Here is a 25243-nt window from a genome sequence, read left to right as displayed (position 1 = left end):
TTCAGCGCACGTTAAAGATCCCCAGGTGGTCAAAATTAATCCGGAGCCCTCCACTACGGCGCGCCTCATCGCCGGCGTTGCGTCGGCGCGTTAAACCCTACAATCAGTCATCATCAGTCAGTGAAGCTATGTATGGTAGTCAGTGCTGTCCATACGGTGTTTGCATGTGATGCCGCCAACATCATTGCAGTCCTGCCTGTAGCTGTGAGTACTACGATGGTGATGATGTAATAGCATACAAACAAAAACATTAATAGCCCCCTGCACTTATGCACTTGGAGAAATGCGAAGAAAGCTGGCTGCAGGCCTGTCCACAGTGCTCATTTTGTCACTGCTGTGTGTACCACACACAAGGGTTACTGCTAGTGCATACAACAAAAATTCAGGGGTTTTCAAGGCTCTTGTGCGTGGATTTTCAAGGACCACATTGTCTGTTAAATATGTAAGGACTGATGTTTAGCGGAGCAGGGAGGCTTGAAACGATGATAAATGGTTGCAAAATGGGAACATTGCTGAAGCCAACGTTTTTACAAGAGGACAGACAAGTCTCCTGGTTAAAACGATGACTTCAGCAACATTTCCTTCTTTGATGATTTCTTTTAATTGAGTTACACGGATGAGCAATTGCAGTGTGCTACAAAAAGCAAACTTTTATTTGCTTAACAAAATGAACCAAGCAACAAGCACCCAGTCCTCATGTAGCCTCATGTTGCTTTCATGCTTATAAAAAGAAAAACTTGGATTTTCTAGGTTCTGCACAACTTTTTGCATATTCAAGGTCTTGAAAACGAGCTTTTCAAATTAAAAGGTTTTCAAGGGCCTGTATGAACCCTGGCATGGGCCATTGCACTGGGGCAGTGTGTGCGGTCCCACTGCGTGGGGAAGTGACACAGGTTGCGTCAGATTGCCGTGCTTGTCACGCGCTTGCCGTGGCAAGATTGGGCAAAAGTCAGATGACTGCCACTCGCTTTATCCTGCTGGGGGAGCTGGCGCTTTGCTTTCCGCATTACTCTCGCACAAACACTCAAGAGGGGCGCCTTGGATTCTTTGCAGTAAAGTGGCAGCCGTAACATTCACCGTGCTCTGCGTAATCCGAAATGTCAGAATTTATGGCGTCTGTGCAGATGAACGATTCATGCGAATTACCCTGCAGTGGCTCCCATTTTTGAGCCAGCTGGTAAATGCCCTTCCATTGCGAGACGCACCCAGCATGCACCCTCCGGGCACCGCACCAGTCATTCCACAGTGCGGTGCACTTAACAGCACCGGCGCACAACGTGCATACCTACCACCGCACCAGAAGTGCACCAGATAGGAGGCTGGTGGTAACTGCAAACACCTTACCTTCCTGCATATCATGCGCCCCACCACATACCCTCCAACATGCCCACACTGTACCACACCACCGGGTCTTGTCAGGGTGAACCAGCAGCCCTATTATGTGCACCCCAACCCTTGACCAGCGGGAGGCCGCTCTGTCCAGCTTGAACCCAAGGGACCAGTTGGTGGACAGGGCACACAGGACAGCTGCTGCCGCAGGGGTTCTGGAATGAAGGCCTCACCCGCTTTTGAGCACGAAGCTCCTTTCACTTGAAAGAAATAAAGTTCGCACTACCACCGCCATTGGCTTTTCAACAGCAGGCAACAAAAATAAAATGCAATTTCACCTTTTCTTTAAAAAAATTGGGGCAGCTTCGCACTAGTGGCGCTAAGTCTGGGGAAACAGTGAAGCTGGCCGCCCCACCTAGCTTATTCTTGGTTCGGCTAAGTTTATGCATGGTTATGCTTGGAGACTCGGCCAAGTTTTCTGCGTGGTGTCGTCGTTAGCCCCCAAAAGAGCTATGAACACCAGGCCATTACAGTATGTACAATGTACGCGAGCTCGTAACTCCAGATCTTCTGCAACTCGCTGACGTTTCGCCGGATCAGCTTGGTGGCGACGCATTGCTTCTTGCTTGGCAATAGGGCGCTCTTCCTGGTAAGCTGCTGCTGCTTTGGGCGCTCGTACTTTCTTCAGTTTCCTTATGGCAGCACCACGCACGCACGGAGCGGAGGCGAGAGGTCTGTCGCCACACCGGCTGTTCCGAGCTTTTACTTGCCTGTAACATCACAGCCAAGCTCCGCCTTCACACTTGCCATCTATAGCTTGGAAAGAGAACAGCGGAGCGTGCACATGCTGCGGACTCCACCCTACATGTGTGGGGTGTGAGGAGGTTGCGTGGCTCGGTGCTCTCTCACATGGTTGCTGAGGGTGGTTGCTAGGCAACACGAGGCGGCACACAGCTGGGCCAAGTTTTCCGGTAACGCTCCACAGCGGAACTAAAAGCTTCAACAGCTCCGCTGTTAAAAAAAGTCTAGCGCATAAACTATGAAAATGAGCAAGCAGAGAAGCAAATAGGTATGCATTCTTATCGCATGGTTTACCAATTGTATCCGTTGTGTTAGTCCCTAGCCTCGGTATGTGCCATGTGTGCATACAGGTATTAATCTGGTGCAGTTGTCTTTTAGTCTTGGCAGTGCAATGTCTGTGTGAAGGAAACCAGGTGATGTCAAGCAGCTGTAGGTAAAGCAGTTGTCGCACAAATGCTTCTAGAACGGCTTCATGGCTTCCCCCTCTTTAATTTGACTTGACTTCCGATGTCTCCCTGCTTCTGCTTTCTTCTGTCTGCTACTGGCACCGAAATTATGAACTTTGGCCTTTTCAGGTATGCGGTGTGGTGTTATGGCATTCTTGTTGCTTGCTTTCAAGTTAAGTTCAGAGGTGGCTCTGTGCAGCAGCCTCTCGTGGAAACATTGGCACTCTTTGGCCAGCCCATTAAAACGAAGGCCATGACGATGTGTGGTTTGGCTCCCAACTACCCATGCCTGGACAAGGACAGCGTTGACAATTGGGATCACTTTCATTTAGCTTCATGGCCAATCACTGCATCTTTAAAGATTTCATTTCCAAAGATGGCGATCATTTTGGCTGCTGATTATCCAGGTGTTGACTATGACTGTGAGAAATTAGGGCTAAATTCGGCTTCCCAGCAAATTTCCGACGTCAATTACAATAACAGTGATGATGCACTGTCAAATATGGCAAGATTCCAGGCACTTGTAAAGAAACATATCAACGTGAAGGGCATTTTCCTTGAAGCAATAGCTCATTTATGACACACTCGGCCATGCTTCTGTAAGTGTAGCATTTCCTTTCAATCTTTGTGGCACTTTTGCTGCACATAACGTCACAGAACTCAATTCCAGCTTTATTGCTAAGGCAGGCAGAATGCAAACGTAAGTTTATGGTGCTTGGCATAGAATAAAGATCCCCAGATGGTCGAAGCCAGGACAAAGCTTTCTACCAGTGCACAAGTGCAGCTGAAGTGTGTTAATAAAGCCGACCTTAGATTTGATTTGAATACTTGTTAAACTGATGTTGATCAATTTAAAAAAGCACTTTTGGCTCGCTGTAAGAAAACACGTCACGGACGAATGTTGCCGTGCTGGGGAATACTCATTCTCCCTTGGTCCCCAAATAAATGTCCACATGTCCCCCCTTAGGATAACATCCAACTACAATTGTGTAGCAATAAGTGCTATTCGATTGTAGTTGTTAGACTACTTCGTGTGCCATGCTCCCGTGTTTGAAAATGTTTTATCCGCGACTGGCTACCCTTGCACGTGCTGTTGTACACATTGTTTGTAATCATCCGTAGCTGCCATTTTCTTTTGTTTTCTTTTTGCTAGATGCATGCTTTAAAAAATTGGCTGCGTATCTGCTCCTTTCGTTGCAAATGTCGACAAAAGACGATAGTCTTTGTCAACATTTGCCAAGTAAAGGCCTCCTTTCACATTCCCGCTCACCTCTCATGCTGTTCTTCTTGCATCGCGCTTCTCCCAAGGTAAACACACTAAAGGTTTGCTCAAGTCACTTTAAATTTACCGCGTTCCACTGCTCCATGCCGGGTGCCTCGATGCCAGCGTTGCCGTACGGCGGAGGCGCGCGTGAATCGAGGCACCCTACTTCAACGTTTAAAGAACCGCGTTTCCCTACAGGCTACTCCACGTGCGCTCCAAACAGAACGTGGAACCTATCTAGTGGAACCTTCCGTAACTGTTCCCGCTTGATTTCTTAAAATGCCGCCAGAAGCTATAGTGGCGCGGGCGACAGCAGGCGACGGCGGAGTGAATTTTTTTTCTGCAGTTGATGAAGTATTTATTTCGCAAAAATCAAGCATCTATGAATTTTTTTTATAAAGGCACACTGTAAATGTCCCTTGTGTATTAATTTTTTGCCTTATATTCGTGTAATGTCTTGTTCCTGTTCAACAATGTTGACAAGTATGAACATATAAACTGGACTTCAGATTTGGCTGCGAGTATATAAGACTATTGCGCAGACTACGTTCCACTTTTGCCGGGTGGCTGAATCGAGTCAGACAGACAGACAGACAGAAAGACCAAAATTTCTGGGTTTAAGTAGCCCAAGAAAGACTATCGTCTTTAAAAAGACACTACCTTCAGTTGAAAATTTAGTTGAGAGTCAACACTGTGTCTATTTGTACCCTTCTTGTGTTTAGTCATTTTGCACTGGTTATCCTTTTGAATTTTAATAATAAAATAACTATCCCAATCATTCGTTTCAGCTAGTTTTTGGGAGCATGTTTTGGTGGACATATTCATGAATGTTCCTGGCTTTGTACTTCACCACCATAACTGCAAAAAACTTTCCATCGCCCGTACACCCACAACTCCACCGCTGCTTGATGGCCACCTCAAAGGAGCTGCTACAAAGGTGGCTCCTATTCTGGTGAAGGAGCTGCAGCCGTTGGACAAGTTTGTGTGTCTGATGTGTTTGCACCTCCTTTCAATGGAGTGTGGGGGGGGGGGGTAACTTTTTTTTAATGCAAAGATGATGATGGTGCCAGACACAAAAGGTCCATTCGAAAATGCTTGTACCCTAATACACGATGCCCTTGCTGTCAAGGCTTGCACGTGGACAAAGACCTTCATGAGAAAAAGAAAGCTCCTCCAAAATCAATGACAGTTCTGAAAGTATGAGTTAACCGAAATTCTCAAAAACAAAATATGATAGCCAAACAGACTATATGATATCAGTGAAGTTGATTTGTGTATGTTGGTGTTTGTATTGCTAGGAGCCGGATCTGGACTGACTACTACATTCTATGTACTGATTGCTACCATAGGTACCAGATGGTAATGGCTGGTATTGATCATCAAGACCCCCCCTCTCGAGTTTTCAGCCAGTAGTCGCAGATCGCACTTGAACTGAACACTACCTGACGACGCACGCCATCCCCACCTAGCAATTTTTTGGTGCACTGGTTCCCAGTGGTGCTGGCTGCACAGGCAGGTCACTATCTATGAAGCCGGCTGTGCTTAAAACAAACCCAACGGTCCCATGGCATTAGTTTAAACCTTGAAATTTATATAAGTGCATTTTCACGCATGCATGCTGCTGTGACAGTCATTTAACCTTTGCTCATAAAAAGTGTCAGTTCATTAAAAGTGTCATTATTATAAGCAGGCTCAATAGTTATAACATCATTCAACAGCAAGTGGTACTTGCGACACGCATGAAAATGAGGAAATGGCGTTTTTATTACAGACACTTTTCTGTGTGTCCTGTGGAGTATGTGCCATCATAAAAAGAAGTCAAATGTTTCTTTTGCCCTTGGCCTAATTTATTGACACGCCAACATTTATTTCTGCGCCAAAAGACTTGTGCATTCTACGATTCAACAATGCGGCTTTGTGCATTTCATAACTAAAAACAACAAGTACACAGAACCTGGAACAGTACGGAAACACATACTTTGACCTTTACACAACTCAAAAACAAGGTTACAAGCTCTACTGAGCCCATAGTAATACTTATAGCCCTACAATAGCAAAAATGCTTTGTGCGAGTGTATAGTCCTAAAATAATGAAGAACCTGCCAGCAGAACATAATTGAACAGTGCAATAGCAATAACAACTAGGCTTCTACAACTGCCTTTCAGGATATTTTATCAACTAAAAGTGTGCGAATATCAAATTTTGGACTGTGAATCGAATGCGAATAGTACAAACTGATTGCAAATTGAATCTAATATTTTTGAATCAAACATCTATGTTTTAGTGTGCTTCTAAAAAAATAGCTACAAAAAAGAAAAATCTTAGACAGTCAGAATTAGCACACCTGAGTGTTCATGTACTGGTGTTTGACAGAAAATGGTACAAAAAATTAAAAAACAAAGATTAAGACAAGACAGCAAAGCAGTAGAACAAAAATTTGCCATACACTGCCATAAAGAAATGCAGGTTCCTCAACATGCTGTGAATACAGGAAGTATACTTGACTGGCCAGTTAGCTACTGCAAAGAGGCTAGGCATGCTACTGGCTGGTACAACCTTACTGCAAGAATTTCCAACAAGTCAACTCCTGAATCATCTCTCAAGCCACTACACACACTTCTTTCTGCTTATAATTTTACACAAGTAGTGTTCCACTTTAGCTAACATACACCAGAGCTGGCATACATTTGTTTCACACAGGGTTTACACATTTGGCTTTTCTGTACAGCTTCAACATTGTGCGAAAAAGTTAACCCAAAGGCATAGGCCGTGCGGTGAAGCTTGAAAGTTTGCATGCAGTGCGGCAGAGCCAACTCTATTATCGGTATTGCTCTATTTACTCGCAAAATTCGAAAACTTTGGACACCTCGAATGGCAAACCTGCGCCGCAAATTGAATCAAACAGCAAACACTATTTGCAAAGTATTCAAAGTTTTGCATGTTCACACACCTCTAGTATTAACTAAAAAAACAGTGGCACAATAAATCATTCTGCCAGGTTCATGTGCAATAATCTCCGGTGAGCACTACACAAACAGTCTACTAACCACAAGCTTACAGTCAAGGTTGCAAGTACAATTTGGTAATGTTCACAAACTAAAGATGTAAACGAGCTACACATTCACAGCTTCATGTAGTTTGTGAACCCCCAAAACCCTAAAACTGGTAGTTGCTACTGCCCCGAGCAATTAAGATGACACAGCCATACTTGTTAGACCAGCAGACAAACTTTACCACGATGCATAGAAATATGGTTATTGTGGTTCCACAGGTGGTGGCCATCTTCCCCTTCTCACCTACCTCATCACATCAGTACTCTTTAAATATTAGCACCAACGGCCAATTTTTTGTAAACCTAATGGGGACGGTAAAAATGTTCGCACATTTAAGCAATTAGCCACATGAAGTCCAAAAAGCACTGATATGTTACGGGATAGCTCCAGTAAAAAAGTCCATATTGTCAGGCAGCCCGAAAAATTGGTCGCCAACTATGCTCTCATGACACCATAATGGTGCTATACATTGACATTGCAAGCAATGATACTTCTCTTATTGACGCCTACACAACAGTTAGGTAATTCATTGGCCAGTAGTTGCACAAAGAATGCAAAATGGCAATGCAGCATAGAAATGACCCACTAAACCTTAAACTGCAAGTGTAAGCTACAAAGAAACCCTCAGCTCACTGCACAATTACTTGCAACTATCCTACAGCAGGCCAGCTGCAGGGCAGAGTAAAATTTTAGTACTGACAGCAGTTTTTACACACACACACACACACACACACACACACACACACACACACACACACACACACACACACACACACGCACGCACGCACGCACGCACGCACACACAAAAAACAGAGCTTGGCATTCACAATGGAACAAAACACAGACTTCTCTGTCAATTCAGTAGCATGGCCTCTCAGTAGCCAGAACTTGACTTTTCTGCTTAGCATCAAAATTTGCACATTTTTAGCAAAAAGAAAGAGAAGAGCACAAGTTACTAATTGCAGGCATCACAATTGAAGGCATCACAACGGCTGCTTCTCTGCTAACCTTGCAACGTGGCATTTCAATACGTAGCACTTATCTTTTCTACCCTGCACTGAAATTTGCACGTGCCTTGTGCAAAATGAAGATAAAATCAGGAGTCCCTTCTAACCTGTACTGGAAAAAACGACCTCATTTTTGCATTAACAAAACTGCTTCAACTTGCTCAGAAAGGCAACAATAAAAAGCAGTGAGCAAGACCTTTCCTAAGCTGCTGATGCTAAAAATGCTTGTGCTTGCCATGAGATTTTCATGCAATAGATATCCCTTTTCAGCAGGCCCCTTGCATGCAAGTCAGACTGCCCGCTTTCAGCTGAAATTAAAGTTAAAAACGTGGCGAATTCTTGCAGGTATAAAACCAGTCCAGCAAGTGAGCACGTTCACTGCAGCTAAGAACCTTTTCGCCAAGTAAGGGCACAACGCACGATCAAGCCACTGCCCTGTCCGCCCCCCTGCCATCAGACACTGGCTGTCGGCACTGCAGCTGTGGCCTTGAAAGTCGCCCACCAGGATGTCCTCGTACCAGGTTTGAAGCACTGTGTCGGCTTTCAGCTGGCATTTAAGCTTCACGAGGACCGCGAGGCAATGTCTTACGGCCTGAGTATGACCACAGCCTTGAGATCTGCCCCATTGAGGACAGAGTCACTCCTTCATCATGATGTCGTCGGTCTTGGACGCAGGATGAGCCTCCCACCCTGAGGAACAAAGCATTTGAAGACATAAATGTGTCCTCTCACACTGTACTGTGCTGATTACAACAGGCCTCCACTTATGGTGCAAATTAAAACAAACAATTGAAATAGTAAAGAATGCACATGGCAAACATTTTGCAAATATCTGAGCCGCGACATTAGAAAAATTACAAACAAAACGCCAGTGCAAATAGGCACAAAGTCCTCTATTGGCCAAACTGTTACATGCATTAACGACCATCTCGGGGAGCATGCACACAATTTAAACACCAACGATGAGGCACCATTGACTACACATTGAAAGACTGCAAATGTGAGCCATACTTTTGAAAAGCAACAATTCTGCGCGAAAGCGAAAATTAGAGGGCCCAGGAAATGGTGGAATCTTAGAGCACCGAAATGAAAGTCAGTAACTGCGCAAGATGTCAGTGGTGCTGTGCTATGAAAATTTCTTAGGTGATCCCTGTTGTCACTTCTACGACATTGAAGTTGGCGTGTCGGGCATTAGATGATGCCATACATGATGCCATACACAGTAGTACTGAAGAACAAGAACGAAAAACAACGCGTTATGCAGCTGTGATAACAGAAAAGAATTGGTGGGCCAAACCATTGATGTGGTGGCAGTAAAGCTGTTTCAGTTTCGCTGGGTTGCCCACATTTACGAAACGAAACTCGAGTGACGAGGGTGCAGTTGAAAGGAATGCACGAAGTTACTACGTCTTGCCAGCCAGAAATGTCCACGTTACTGCTGCTGCGCTGCACCCTCTGCCCAGCTCTAACGGACACTTTCTCCACCTCCTTTTGTGCCTTGGGGGTTGCTGCATCGCACCCTCTCTCCCCATCTGGTGTTTCTGTACACAATTGGATGCATTCTGTTCGCAGACATTTCCCGGCTCGGGTACCCACCCACTGGGAAAGCATGCGGGAGATCCATACAGGGGCTATAGGTAAACAAACAGTTTTGCTTTGATAGGCTTCTTTAAAAACAGAACTGAAGATGGCCACTTGGATGACGATAGGCAATACTTACATCATCACATGACATGTTGAAGTCTGAGAGGACATTGCGTACCCGTGACACAATGCTGCGAATTCCGTACAACAGTCAAGGATGCAAAACAAACAACCCCGGTACCAAAGTGCCAATATTTGCAGGTGCACGTCCTTATAAACATTTACAAATTCTCAGCCTAAATTGTTTTCTCGTTTACACTCAAGCTGCATACGCACATCACATTTTCTAAACCAGGCTTGACAGCACTACTTGTTACCTGGATAAACAGAGTGTTAGTTGGGAATTTCTTAATGTAGAAATAGCGTATTTTATCAGCAAATTAATGACGTCACTATCCTTATCAGACTTGCTAGCAGGGTAAATAGGCTGTAGAATGCAATTTACATGCAAAGTTTGAGCACAAATATGCAAACATTTTGGAGAGAAGTCAAATTTTGTTGGTGCAACGAAACATATTGCATAGAAAAGCTCATGACATATCCTTGTTCTCTGGCTGCCACACTTGACAGAACAACCATCTACACTTTGTGATTGTACAGCGGGCTATACATGTACATTTCCACAGACTATACAAGCAAAATAGGCAAAAAGGATACATCGAAGGTGTGATCACTCTTTTGTGGATGCCCATCAAAAACAGGATCACTAATATGATGCTGCTGATTGTGAAGAACATGTGATTCATCAGCGATTGCAAAAAGGTGGCCTGCAAAAATGCGGGACAGCTGTTAGATGCTGTGCGAGCGACTCATAGAAACTGAGCCTCTTTGATTATTAGTCCTGGACTTGCCGCAGACTGTCTGGCATGCAATTCAACATTCATGTTTATTGTTTTTGCATGCACTGCAATGGCACCTCCAGTTTGAGGAGTGCCCATTAGCTATCCATGAATGGTAAATCAAAGATGTCCACTGAATAGGATTAAGTGGCACATCTCACGTGCCATTAGCACAACTTTTTTGTTAGCAAAGCCATCTCATGTATACAGCAAGGGTGCGTATTTTTTAGGCAATCAACTTGCATTGGCGGCCTGAGAGACCTAATTGATTTTGAATACATTGGCTGTTGTTTGCGGCATTAATAAATGTCTGTCCAGAACATCACCTTGTTTAGAATTAAACGAAAAGGCATTTCTGTATCTGTACTCGCACCTACTTTTCTGTTTATTGGCAAAAGCATATCCATACGCCCTGATACGTCAAGGACAAATATATCTTGGCATCTGTATTTTATTCTTCTAGCGTACGCACTTTGATACTTGCATTGCAGAATACATTTATGACCATCTCTGCCCAGCCCCGACAGCAGACCTTTCACAAGTGGCCAACTGAGCTCTGGTGGCTGCACTGGGGACTGGGTCAGAAATGAACAGGAACAGAAATACCATAAAGCCACATTGTTCACCCGGCTTTGGAAGCCATTGGCCGAAAACATGGCCCAGCCTTCTAAAGAGCAAAAGCACAATGCTTGAAGCTCTGGTGGAGTTGATGGGCAATGGCAGTCACAGCATGCCTCAACAAATATGTACGCACAAGCATGCGTGAAATGTGAAGTCACACTGCTGGGGCACTAAAATGTAGAGGTGCGCACGGGCTGCAGTTTCGTGGCCTGTGCCTGATGCAGGCCACCAATCTTGGCCCCGACGTTAGGCTACGATGGGCCACCTAGGCTGGGCCTGGCGTGACAGACCCATAGCCCAGCCCAAATTTCAAGTTTCACTCTTAGGCATTCAGTACTACCCCTGGCCAGAGTAGACGGCGAAACCTATGCATTAAGAGGATGCTCCATGCCAGCGCCGCCTGCATAAACATTGCCTAACGCGTCGCCCGCTTTCCAATGGGAGCGGTAGGGACGCTTAGTTCAGGCACTCATCCGGTATGTGGCGCGCGCCGGCGGACGTCCCATCTTCCTCAATGCTCGCGAATCGTGAACACTGCACCCACTTCTACAGCGTATGTCTGTCAGCTGCCTCGAAAGCGTCAGAGCGCCGCCTGGGGAACGCTAGAGAAACTGTCAACTATTTTGCATAGTTTTCGAGAAGCGGCGCTGGCTGGCGGACATGAAAGCCCGTACGAAGGCTACAGAGAGGGAAAGGGTAGCAGAGAGCAACAGGAGAGTGGCTGTTTGGCCATTTTTCGCTCACGCGTTAGGCAAGGATTACACAGGCAGCGTTGTCCACACAATGAAGGGTCTCTCCAGTGCGAGGTGCCCACAAGACAAAAGTGACCAGCCGCAGCTCTGGTAAGTATGGTGTGCATCGCTTTGCCTAAATAAATTCCTGCACTCTTGCGACAGCTTGACAAGATGAAAAGGAAACCAGTTCCAATAACGAGCAGCATGTCGGAACATCATGCTTGTCATTGCCTGCGGAATGAGACCGGCATGACTGTTCTGAAAGAAAACTCCCTTTGCCGTGCGGCTGCTGATCTTACCCAGCAGTGTGCAACAATAACCCATTGCACGCATCAATGCTCCCTGAAAGTACGGTACAAAAAGGAACTCACTGAAAGAGTTGACATGGTTTAAGCTCTAAAAAAAGGCGGACACAAGAAAGGCGACAGGGCAAGCACTGGCTCTGTCACCTTTCTTGTGTCCATTATTTTTAGCGCTTAAACCATGTCGTCAAGTATTCAACTCGCCAAGGCAGCAAGCTTTTTCTTAAGTTTGTTGAAACACTCAACCGAGCCAAAGCATGTCTGCACATTACCCCCCGGGGGTTTGGCGAAAACTAAGTGAAGTAATCCAAGAAAAAGACGGTAATTATGACGGTGTAACACCGAGCAAATGCGCATGGCCGACGAATAGCAGACGATTAGCTCGATATGTCCGGATCAAAAGCAGCGCGCAAGTCGGTGCAGTGGTGTCGGGAAAAAAACTGAAAAGTAAAATCCAAACAAGCAAAAGCAAGTTTGGAGCGCAGAGATCCCGAGCATGAGCAGGTCGTTGAGCAACTTGGAATCATCGACAGACGAGCGGTTTCGTTTTTCGCCTTCAACAGACCCACAAAGCTTCGGGCGCAAGCCTGTCGGCCCGAGCCCGACCCGTGCACACCTTTACTAGGTAGTAATGCGCTCACCGTGAGGGCACGCACAAGTCTCAGTGCGTATACGTGCCGCCAGATGCTCGCATAGGCGTCGCCAACGCATTGGTTCCAGTGCAATCATTTTTTTAATGACTTCGATGAAACACGCTAAGTTGTCGCCCACAAGCACAACGCAAGCAAACTTTGAAATCGCCTGTATTACCACAGCGACTACAACTGAGTAAACAGACAGAAGCTCGGAAGTTTACCTGTGATGTGACCGGGTCCATCAACCACTGCCATGCCCCAATCGCTGTGCAGATCGAACTTATAAAAAGGATAACTGAAGAGAAAAATACATGTAAATGTATACAGCGAAATGCATAAACTGAAACCAATCTTGTAAAAATACAGTGAAACGGACGAGATGAAAGTGGAGAGAAATTACTTCTCCAACGCTTCGTTTGGGGGTTCAGGTATCCGATCACCTCCGTCAGCCGCCGCTCAAAGGCTTTGAGATCTAGGTAAAATCCACAGACCAGCACTATTACAACAAATTGACCCTAAAGATATATATCAGAGCGTCGGAAACATGTTTACAAACGGCAAGTTCGTCCGCTTACCTTCACAAGCTGTTTGCTCGAGTGACATCTCGCTGCCGTTGGTGCGTGATGCTCAGAGCTTTGAAATAGAGGTATAATTTTGGATCAAATGAGCCGAATAAAACCGAGCACACATGTCCTCCGCCCCTCTACGAAGTAGGGAGACGCAACAACATGCGATTTGCAGCTAAGCCGCCATCGCGTTTGCGCACGGGAGGACGATGGGAGCAGATAAAGAGCTGACGACGGAAGCGATGGAAGTGGCAAGGAATAAACAGAAAAGCAAAAAAAAACCCTAGTTACTCAATGCAGTATTAAAAACATTTGTAAATTACAAAAATTAAAACAAATTTGGGAATTTTGTGTTTCCAAAGCTCATATGATGAGAATTTGGAAGCATTGGTTACGGTTTCGTTTTCACTTACGCATATGACACGATACGTGGAGTAATTAATTTGATGGCAAAACTAGAGTAAGGTCCCTCCCACAGTTTGATTAATATGCCCACTGTGGTTAATACTTGCCGACAACTAATATATGCAACACAAGGTGTTGCAACAATAAACAAGCCACTACAAACTAGTTTCTTGGGCGAACCACAGGCTTTATTTCGCTGAAATTCCGCCTTAAAGTGATAGGGCTCTTATCGATTAAATATACACAGGGGACAGCAATCTTTTTGTTCTTTTGCAATAGAATAAAAATAAGGTTTGTCCTCTGATAGAATGATTCGCTGTTGTAGTTTTAAAACAAAGGGCTGAACCAGGCGAAAAGAGGGTTTTCATTCGGTATCAAAAAAAAAAGGGGGGGGGGAGGAATTACCGTCTCCTATACTACGTTTTAAATGTAGTGACGTTTCGCCTGGTGAATGCCGGTTCTTCAACGCTACAATATCCTACTCACCGAGTTGACATCGTGCGGACACCTGCACGCTCCATGTGTAACGGTCAACAACTTCACCCACCAACAGGCTCGCGAACTGACCAACCCAGCCCTGGAGATCACTGCAGCCCCCACACCACTTCTCACCTATCAAGACCTTACCCAGTATTACCAGGCCACCAGACCAACATTCCCCTGCCCCCACCCTACCCTCAGCAAAATTATTTTGCTGAGGGTAGGGTGGGGGCGGTTAGAGGCAGGGACGTATACGTACACCCAGCCCGAAGCATTTATTTTCCCTCACGCAGCACACTGCTGCATGCAAATTTTGTCCACAACTAGGCACCCTCCAACACACCCCCCCCCACACGCACGCACACACACACACACACACACACACACACACACACACATATATATATATATATATATATATATATATATATATATATATATATATATATATATATATATATATATATATATATATATATATATAGAGAGAGAGAGAGAGAGAGAGAGAGAGACAGAGAGAGAGAAATAAGGGTTGGCAGCCAAGAAAACCTCGGAAAGCAAAGGGGAGGATGTGGTAGGTCATTGAAACAGACAAAGAATTTGGAAAGAAAGAAAGTGGAGGGAAATGCCCGCCAGGTGGGATCCGAACCCACGACCTCCAGAATACCGGTCTGGTGCGATAACCACTACGCTACCGGCGGGGCGATTTTCCCCTCCATTTTCTGGGGTATTTATGTCAATGTAATTTTTTTTTCCTGTGCTTGAGGGTGCATGGTAGCCAGCGCCATTCCGACTTCTCGGGGTGAAGGGGACCTTCTTTTTAACCCCCGGGCCGTGACTCGAGTGTCTACGACATGTCGAGAGTGGTCGACCAGCGTTGAACCCTCTTAAGCTTTCTACGGCAACAAGACGCCAGAACAGAGGCCCTCGCTATGCATGTAGCGAATCAGAATAGGAAATGAGGGGCTCGTTGTAATAAGACAGAAATAAGGGTTGGCAGGCAAGAAAACCTCGGAAAGCAAAGGGGAGGATGTGGTAGGTCATTGAAACAGACAAAGAATTTGGAAAGAAAGAAAGTGGAGGGAAAATGCCCGCCAGGTGGGATACGAACCCACGACCTCCAGAATACCGGTCTGGTGCGATAACCACTACGCTACCGGCGGGGCGATTTTCCCCTCCACTTTCTGGGGTATTTATGTCAATGTAATTTTTTATGTCAATGTAACGGTCAACACGCTAGCTACGTACGCGACGGAACGGACGGACTGCTAAAACTCTCTAATAACTACAATAGAGAGTTTTAGCAGTCCGTCTGTTCCGTTGTGTACGTAGTTGCCGTGTTGACCGGGACCCGTCTGGGCAGTTGTGAATTCGTCGCGGTAGGGGGATTAGTTCCGCGGGCCGGCCTTCGCCACGTCCGCGCATACGTCACGGTGAGGTGAGCCTCCTCGCACTTCCTCCTCATCCTTCCGCGCGCGCAGGGGCAGTCAGATCCCGGTCAACACGGTAACTACGTACACGACGGAACAGACAGACTGCTAAATCTGATAACATATTAGAGAGTTTTAGCAGTCCGTCCGTTCCGTCACGTACGTTGCTACAGCGGGATTCACACGACGGAGAAACCCTCCCTTTTTGGCCCGCGGGACCCGCTCACGTGACCGGGTTTAGGCTCCGCCCCTCGGTGGGGATAGCCGCGGTGGCTCCGCGAAAGAAAATGCCTCCGCATGTTTTCGCTCGACGGCGGTGGCCCTCGGCGGGGAATGGAACCTGTTCCTCGGCGCTGTCGTCTGCTAGTCACTCCGCGTAGCTCCGCACGTGTGGATGCACCGCCAGGCTGGATAATCCGGTCACGTGCTGTTGACGTCACATATCCGTGCGCCTCCATGAGAGGGTTTCTCCGTCGTGTGAATCCCGCTTACCGGGTTGACCGGGACCCGTCTGCGCCTGCGTGCGCGGAAGGGCGAGGAAGGGCGAGGAGGCGCGGACATGGCGAAGGCAGGCCAGCGGAACTAATCCCCCTACCGTGACGAATGCCCGAGTGCCCAGACGGGTCCGGGTCAACACGTAACCGGAAGGAACGGACGGTCTGCTAAAACTCTATTGATTCGCCAGACACCACTGGTTCAGAACAAGAAAAAGCGCGCGAAGTACGAGCAAAGCATATATCCACAAGCTCTCACCCAAAATTATTTCAACTGAGGCCACCTTAGACTTGAACGGTGTGTAGTAAACACACATATAATTTATTTTATTCATTTATTCGGGGCCGTTTTTTAGAAGCTCTTTAGAAATCTACATTTAAAAATTCGCAATTGGGCGATGCGAAGGGCTACGGAAACTAATCCTTGCGTTTTAATAAATTGGGAGCGTCAAAAAACAATCCGTGTCCGCTTTATAAGTGCTGCATAATTCGTGTACTCCTAAACATTGTTTCAAAAGTTATATCTCCTCATCGGCCGTGGCGACAAGTTTGAAAATGTCTTTATACGTTGAAAAATGGTCAGACATTAAGAAGCTGGGTACTGAAATTTTTCGGTAAAAACTGAATTTATGAAAAATTAGATGTTTTTTTTTCAGAATAAATATAAAACACCGCCTCCAAGGTGTATATATAGACAAAAAGAAAACATACGTCACGGGGATGAGCGGTTAATACACGTCTATTATTGTACTAGTGCACTGTAAAACGAAACAGGTTGTATACTTTATGCAGCCTCCCGCCTCCCCTGCCCCCCCCCCCCCAGCCATTGAGACACCCCCCCCTCTCTTGATTCGTATCCTGGGGAAACCCTGGACTAGAGGGCGAGACCCTTGTGGTGACCTGGGCGAAGACGGCTGGGATAACACATGAATTTTCGAGCTCATTAAAGCGTCTCTCTCTCTCTCTCTCTCTCTCTCTCTCTCTCTCTCTCTCTCTCTCTCTCTCTATATATATATATATATATATATATATATATATATATATATATATATATATATATATATATATATATATATTTGTGTAGATCCACTGTTAATTCCGTCGCCTCCTTCACAGCTTTTCCTCTTCCCGACTTTCCTACCTTTTTAGTTACCTTGCTTTACAGTACCGCCTCCTGGTCTGACTATGCTAGTGCATAGTCAGACTCGGCGTAAAATATTTCCGCTGCTTTTTTCAACTCGTCCATGTAATTGATTGATAGTAGGGCCAGAGTCCTTCAATGCTTTACTGGTCACGAAACTTCGGCGCTCGCTTCATATAGGGACCGCGCGCGCCACTAGAGGCGCCACCGCCGCACGAAGGTCATACAGCCGCCGCGCGTGCGGCGTATTGGCCAGCTCTTGGCGTGCAAACCTCGGGCTGATTAAGTGTTTTTTTTTTCGTAGTAGTTAACGATGAATAGTCCAGTTATTGTGTTTATCACCTGCCTTCAATGGGGTTTTATTTTTCGAAGAAAGTTACCGTAGACTTCGGCCGCGAACGGCAACGGCTTCTGTGTGTTCTGGCACAAGCGCTGCGCCGTCGTGTTTACGGATTTTTAAATCTATATTGCTTCTTTTCTTAAAGAAAAGTTGTAAATACTACACACACGGTAGCTGTGTAGTCACGGACTGCTGCGGGCCTATCGATAATACAATAAAAAATCTGAAAGAAACCAAGTACGCTTAATGAATCCGTTGATTGCTCTGGAATGCACAGAACGCTAAAAGAGATAGCCCAATAGTGCTGCCGTTTCGATGAGTGGGTACATACTTGAGAATATCTAAAAACGCTGCAGAAACGCGAAGGATCAAAACACGAAGAGATATATGTTGCACCATGTGTCTTTCTGCTTCCACGCTTTGCAATCCTTGCAAAAACAGGAAGCAAAAAAAGAACAATGAAACTGATTTTATCACACGCAAGAAAAAATTTCAATGTTACGAAGGGTGACAAAAGAGCGTGGTCCAGCGCACAAAAATTTGTTTTTTCTCGCTGCGATGTGCAGCACACGGAGGAAACAGAATATTGCCACGTAGCCAAGAACGACGCAAAGCTTTTCTGAACGCAGTTACCTAGGGATCTCCTGCACTACAAAAGACTAGAAGGAAACACAAACGTCGAAGAAGCAGTCCGCAGTGTGACTTGAACAGATGAACGTCGATAAAGTAAGTTGCGCGGCGTTTTTTATGCACGCATTACTCTCGGAACGTTATTAATTTCAGATCCATGGAAATAGGATCGAGAACATTGTCGAAGAAACCAAAAATCAAGTTAGCGACAAGGTGGCACCCTTTCCATATCAAACAATATTGCCCGACGGGACGTACGACAAAAAGAGGAAACGGGCGCTCCGGTTGAAACGCCAGATAAGAAAATTAATTTCAGATCCATGGAAACAGGATCTAGAACAGTGTCGAAGAAACAAAAAATCAAGTTACCGACAAGGTGGCACCCTTTCCATATCAAACAATACAGTCAAACCCGTTTATAGCGAACTGCAATATGCACCGCGATTAGTTCGATATATCCAATAGTTCGATATAGCCGAACCCGACTATAACGAGCTTATCGTTACGAGTTCGCAATTCGCGGGAGCCCACCGCCCCCTCCCCAACTCCGCCATCCGCGTATGCAGAAACGAACACAGTAGAGTAGCCATTACCAGACCAAAATAACCCATTTATTATCAAAGCTACTTTCCGCGTTAACTGTCCACGTTGCAAAAAAAAAAAAACGGTGATTTTTGTTTTCACTTTCGTTTTAGCGGCTTCAACTAGTATAGCATTCTCTACGCGAAACATTGTTTGCACCAGTTCCAGTCCGTCTCCTCAAAAATCTAAGAAGCATTGGCGGAGCACATCGACTGCCGAAAGCGCTTCATTATAAGCGTCGGACGGATTTCACTGGCGACATCATCGGGAACGTTGGCGAGCTCTTCCCACAGTTCACCGATGCTGCTGTTTTGGTCCGCACTCACTGACTGGGCGAGTTCCGTCGCGAGTCCCGCGCATCGGAAACAGTTCCGGAAAGTATTGGGCGTCACGTCGCTCCGTGCGAGGCGCAATGTCTCAGTCGCGGCCAATCCACATCTCAATCGCCGCTCCGAGATCATGCATTTTGGCGGCCATTCTAGGCGCCCAGAGTTCGATATATCGGATGTGAACTTCGTTATAAGGAATATGTTTCCCATGTATTTCCGTAACTGAATTATTTTTGTTCGATATATAGCATAATTCGCTCTATCCGGGTTCGTTATAGCCGGGGTTGACTGTATTGCCCGACGGGACGTACGACAAAAAGAGAAAACGGGCGCTCCGGTTGAAACGCCAGATAAGAAACCGGAATCGGCCACGCGCGATTACAAAACAAACAAAACGAACCCTAAGGGATAATTCGCGAAAATATGAAAATTAAAAGCACAAGGACGTCCCAAAGCTTTTTTTACACGCGAGCCTGAGCGCAAGGTAATACAAGTTTGCAAACAGGTAATGAAGCACCGCTACAAACTGACTGATATGGCAAAAATCCGGCTTCAAGTTAGCCTTGTACAATTCTAGGCCCACGATGCTCTCAAAAGGGTACATTGCTTTTTCCATTCTCACACACAGTGCATTTCCACACTGCGGCACACTTATAATCGAAGCTGAAATCTCCCGTTGCTTGCCTTGGAATGGCGCCCCTCCATTTATCACACAGCTGCCCGTCGCTCGGTCAACAGAACAAGGAAACATTTTCTGTGGTATCGTTGTACAAGGAACGACATCCCGGGACGCAACACATGTTCGGCATCGTCGTTGCACTACTTAAGTCGCATCAAAAGAGCGCGATATGCACGTTACATTTTTTTTCCCGCACAAACAAACACAACTCGTCGCGACTCAGCCGTTCGAGCCAGCGCAACGCCGCCCGAGGAGTGACCTCAGTGAGAGGGTGGCGCCACGGCGCGGCGGCCAAACGCAGCATATGAAGCTCTCCCATTGAGTTACGGGGGAGTTTCGTGACCAGCTTAACGCGCCGACGCAACGCAGGCGATGAGGCGCGCCGCAGTGGAGGGCTCCGGATTAATTTTGACCACCTGGAGATCTTTACCGTGCGCCGAAATCTCGTACACGCGGGCGTTTTCGCTTTTCGCCTCCCTCAGTCCACCGCGGCCGGGAATCGAACCCGCGACCACGTGCTCAACAGCGCAACGCTTTTAGCCACTGAGCCACCGCGGCGGGTTTCGTCCATGTAATGTTACATCTTTCATCTCTGAGTGCATATATTCTACCTTTGACAATAGCAAGCTGCTGTTTAGTTTTCAAGCTTCCTCCGTTTTCTAGCGTTTCTTCTGTCTTCGTCATGCTGTAGCTACGAATGTCACTAACCGCAGCAGTGGCGTAGCCAGAAATATATTTCGGAGTGGAGGGAGGGAGGGAGACTTCGCCAGATTCCCGAACAATAAACGTCATTTCTCTCCATGTATAAATTTCGGGGGGTGTTCTGACACCGAAACCCCCTCCCTCCTTGGCTACGCCCCTGAACCTCAGTACTGTTGATTCCGACAGATGCTCCAATTAGATTTGCTCCTCCTTTTCACATCCCTGCATTTCGTAATGAGGTATTTCGTTTTCTTTTCTACAGGTTCACCTCATCTCACAGCTACTGCTAAATTTGTGATTGTCGTTGTTTGGTTGTCTTTCAGTATGTCTGCGATATATCTTCACCAAGACAGCGAGCTTTTTTCCTTACTTGCACTCTGTCTCTTTTCCTTTTCAGATCAAGCGTTTTTCCTCCTTTGTTATTCCTGTGCTCTTTGCTCGTATTTCCCAGCACTCAGCATCGTGGGAAATACCCAGATGGATTGTCACTTAATAGATTTCGTTTTGTTTCCTCGTTTGCACTTTACCCTGTTCACGTCCTGTCTTCTGTTTGCAGAAAAACGTACTCATAATCTTCTGGTTTTTACTCTCAGAAAATCCAACCAGCGATGTATCCACTTGGCTATTCCAACTGTACCTATTCGAAAGTTTCCCACAAGACGTTCGTCTACTTTCTATATACGCTCCTACTTTCGCGTTTAAGTATCCCGAAAATATCCTGTATCGTGCATTCATTGCTCGACATCTTCGTAGGAACAATCCACAGTCTCATCATCGTAGCTGCAAGTTGCCGCACACGCTCCTAGTGTATTCAGTCTATACCTTTTTGTTTAGCTTTACCACCATTAACTGCTGCGACCGTTTCCCTAATGACACACATTCTCACACGCTCCCTGCTATCTCTTTGTAGAACATGAAACCTGACCAAAACTCAGTCCTTTTTTTATGCCCTCGGTAGCATTATATATGCCCCCAGTTGTCTAACCTCGCTTAATCCTGCAATATCCCATCTTACGCCTGAAAGCTCCTCTCGCTCGTCAGAGTCGTAGCGTTAAACGTTGCCAGGTTTAATTCTCCCGTATTTTCCAGGTTGTAACTGGCTTGCGCACACGTTGATGCGCAGCACAGGAAGGGGGCAACGTGTGTACACTATAACGCGGGCATGCGACGGGCCCGCCGTAAGGTCTAACACCATGCTCTGAGCGCTGACATCAAGAGGTAGTCGCCGCTCGACGTACAATAACTATGGCGTTGCCTGACACTTTTTAAGCTTCAACTTGAAGGTTACCTAATGTTAAACCTAATCATATGATGTTAGGGCTAATGTCACGCTTTATAGCCTAACGTCGTCAAGTACTCCTTATACGTCTATATATATATAGCTAGGGACACCGGTTGACGCTGTAACACCTGAAAGCGAAACGTTAGGCCTAAGCCGGTGCATGCCCGACAGTTGCTCTTGTCACTATATCAAAGCGATACACAGGCACCCCCACAATAGCCGACACCATCAGTACAACGCTTTATAAATTTGGTGCATGCTGGCGAATACGCCAATCAATCGATCACTGAGCGCAAGCACTGAGGGGTCGACCACAGGTATCCCTTCCCGTACTCTGCAGTAAATATATCCGCTGCGGGGTATTGGGCGACGCTGATCAGGGACATGTTGCTTTCTCCAGATACTCTGTGGTTGACGCATCCAAGCCGTCTCTCTTTTCCATTTGTGGCGAAGTTCCTCTATATTTTATTGATTGGCATGGCACACGAGTACGGCCGCCAGATTCGACGACGTGATGCCATTGGCAGTTTGCGTAACTTTAGCGAACTAATTGCAGGCCGAACATGCTCCGTCAAACAAGCGCAACAAGACAGCAACAATAGGCGAATGCTTTTAAGCCGGTCCGCTAAAAATAATTTTTGTTGGAGCAGGTTAGAGGAGAACGGGACACTGGATCATGAATCTCGATGTGCCGTATAGCGGAAGGTCGGGCACGGGAAAAGTCACAAGAGTCCATTTGTCCAAATGCGGGCAGAAAGCATAGCCCAGGCTCCCGCTGCCGGCGAGCACGTGCGTGCACGAGGTGAACAGCCTCTCGTGTACGTTGCTCACGCCAACTTGCGGAAACCGGGATAACGTTGTCGCAAACGCCGTACCTGCATGTCGCAGAGCCCACCACTCGATTCTGTACCAAAAAAGAGAAGTGCATTTTTTTATATATAACAAGTATGGGAAATGTCATTATGAGCAGAGCGTGAACAGCGTGATCTGGATACTATGCTTTCCACGCTGTGTCCCGTAGACGACAAGATGACCTCGGTGAATGCCGAGGTATATTGCGCCGGGGGGGAGAGTGAATTTTTTCGTTTCGCGATGTGGGAGGGAGGAGAGAGAGGAGGCCACTGACTGCTTATCGCCAAATAACGACCGACGACCGATAACTCCTTTTCAGTCGTGAACGATGCACCAAGTTTAGCCCTTGATGCCTGCTCTTACCGCGAAGATCATCAATCTTGCCGTGCCCCGTGGCCATGCCCCAGAAGAAAAACTAAATTAAGAAAGCATTGAAGGTTATGTCAGGTACGTCGAAGGCTTTTTGTTTCTTTTTCACCAATTTTAACCATTTTTTTACTTTCTTGTCTCTCCTGTTCCCGTTCTCCCCCTCCCTCCCTCCCTCCCTCCCTCCCTCCCTCCCTCCCTCCCCCCCCCTCTCTCTCTCTCTCTCTCTCTCTCTCTCTCTCTCTCTCTCTCTCTCTCTCTCTCTCTCTCTCTCTCTCTCTCTCTCTCTCTCTCTCTTCCCCCCCCCCCCCCGCGAATCGCCCTACTAGCGTAATTTTTCTCAGGCTTAATAATCGCCATACTGCTGCTCATGCGCCGCAAAATGTGCTGCTCACCTTATGGAGGAACTGCGTTGAGGTCAGCCGCGAGTGAGGAGCGGGAGGGAGAAAATACCGGTCCTCATTCTACGACCCACGTGAGCGGCGAGCGTGGGTTATTAGTACGGTTAAAGTGAACTAGAATTACGATGGCGATGCGTCGTAAATGTACACACACGAGCAAACTTTTTGCTTGAAGCCAGGCATAAGCCATGAATAGATCATACTGCAACGTGAGCAATGTCACATTGTTGTTGCCGCCAAACAGCCCACGCTGAACACCTCGTATTTCGTTAAAATTAACAGCTGTTGGCGAAAACAAAGATGTTCGAACAGCGGGTATTGGAGAAACACGCGAGAGAAGTTGCTCAGACGCTGGGACTAGCGGTGGCGCCTGAACTGCAGGCACAAGTTCCGATATTTTCCACCACGTTAGTAACCGTGGCTCTGCACACGTTTGCAGCGATACTACAGGTTTTGCCGCTGAATTTAATCCAATTGCCATACAATTTAATCCAGGCTCCAGCCAATTTAACCCAAGCGCCATGTAACATAATCCAAGCGCCATTTAATTTAACCCAGGTGCCAGCGAATTTAATCCAACTGTCAACCTGTTTAATCCGGTCACCAATAAAATTAATCCAGGTGTCAAAAGGTTGTTCAGGAGTGTTTTGGGCGTGTTTTGTGCGAAATTAGGCGCAGCTTCTGTAGTTGCTTTCGTAATGCCTTCAGTATAGTTTCCTTGATAAAATATATTAAAGGGACAGACAACCGATCTTTGTCGAGTATATTTTCTTTATTCCAAATGAAAAGGGCATCGCTTAAACACCTTAACCGGAAACGAGTTTGCTGACAGCGTTCTAGAAGTTTTAAAATCGCAATTTCTAGATAAGTGTCCCGCCAAAAGGAATGCTGGCAACCATGACAGTGAGCCGTGCTGCAACATACTTTTAACCAGAGTTTGCTTTTAACTGCATGCGAGCTTAAAAGAGGCGCTCAAAAACTTGCCCCCGGCTAAAACAACAAACAATAATGTGCAACTTTTCTTACTCCTTCATGCGGTTTTTGAATCATGCGTTGAAATCGGCGGAATTGTTTGAACACGCACGGCCTCCGCGATCGCAGAGGCCATGGAACACAAACACATAAGGGTTATAGTGCCCCTTTAGACACTACATGTCGCCACCTTTCAGTCCAAAGAAAGTTTAGTGGAAAATTAAAATTATTTCTGCCTTGCGCCCATTCTAGTATGTATAAAACGCTGACTTTAAATGAGCTGGAGGACATGCACTCCACAAAAATCGGTTGTTTGTATTTCCAAATTGCAATATCGTCTGCTCGCGTCAGAAGTATCGTCTGCTCACGTAACAATACTCTGGCAAGTCTGCTGGCGTAACAATACGCGAACAGGCGACCGGATTAAATTGGTTGGCACTTGGATTAAAATGCGCGCAAAAACCTGCAGAAACGCGGTACAGCTGTACCAGGCTGTCAGCATTTTTCTCTTACCTCGCATTCGTAAAGCGCTGCCTTTATTTTGAGCGCTGACCGCAACAGGGGTGTCTCTTAGACCCGGCGTTCTCTGTGCTGGGCGGTGGCGTCGCCATGCCGGACTTCCTGTGCGACCAGTGAGGCTTCGAAGGCCCAGGTGCCTCCCTGTCATAGCTTTCCGGGGAGTTGCCGGTGGTCTTCCCAGACTGCTTGCTGGCTTTGGAACGGCTGCCGGAGCGGCCGCTTCCCCCGGCTTTGCGATTCTTGTGGTGTCCCCCACCTTTGTCCCCAGGAGCCTTTGACTTCCCTGCGCGCTTCCGTCGCGCCGACGAGTCGCGCGACTTTGACTTCGACTTCGCTTTCTTGCGTCCCTCGGGGGCCGTCTTTTTCGAACCTTTTCCGCGCCTGCCGCTCAAGGACT

At 46.6% G+C, this 25243-nt stretch overlaps 1 protein-coding gene across 4 annotated transcripts; it reads right to left on the bottom strand.

Moving 5' to 3' along the window:
* Positions 1-7648: 7648 nt before the first annotated feature.
* Cnep1r2 (CTD nuclear envelope phosphatase 1 regulatory subunit 2) lies at positions 7649-13473 on the bottom strand. 4 transcript variants are annotated; one of them, XM_077681922.1, is made up of 6 exons: positions 13252-13473; positions 13053-13148; positions 12898-12971; positions 10203-10312; positions 9622-9685; positions 7649-8591 (listed from the first exon to the last, which is right to left on the bottom strand). In XM_077681922.1, the coding sequence occupies exons 1-6, from the start codon at positions 13277-13279 to the stop codon at positions 8550-8552; spliced, it is 414 nt and encodes a 137-aa protein (XP_077538048.1). In that variant the 5' UTR covers positions 13280-13473; the 3' UTR covers positions 7649-8549. The 4 variants fall into 4 exon arrangements, with proteins under 4 accessions (XP_077538048.1, XP_077538054.1, XP_077538062.1 ...); XM_077681928.1 differs by having other exon boundaries at positions 9622-9676; positions 13252-13467; XM_077681936.1 differs by having other exon boundaries at positions 13077-13148; positions 13252-13465.
* Between the last annotated feature and the right edge of the window lie 11770 nt (positions 13474-25243).

Source organism: Haemaphysalis longicornis, unplaced genomic scaffold (assembly GCF_048455015.1).
Source record: "Haemaphysalis longicornis isolate Haplotype H1 unplaced genomic scaffold, Haemaphysalis longicornis Haplotype H1 scaffold_1, whole genome shotgun sequence".
In the NCBI taxonomy this organism is placed as follows: Eukaryota; Metazoa; Arthropoda; class Arachnida; order Ixodida; family Ixodidae; genus Haemaphysalis; species Haemaphysalis longicornis.
This window is presented reverse-complemented; position numbering and strand designations above follow the sequence as displayed.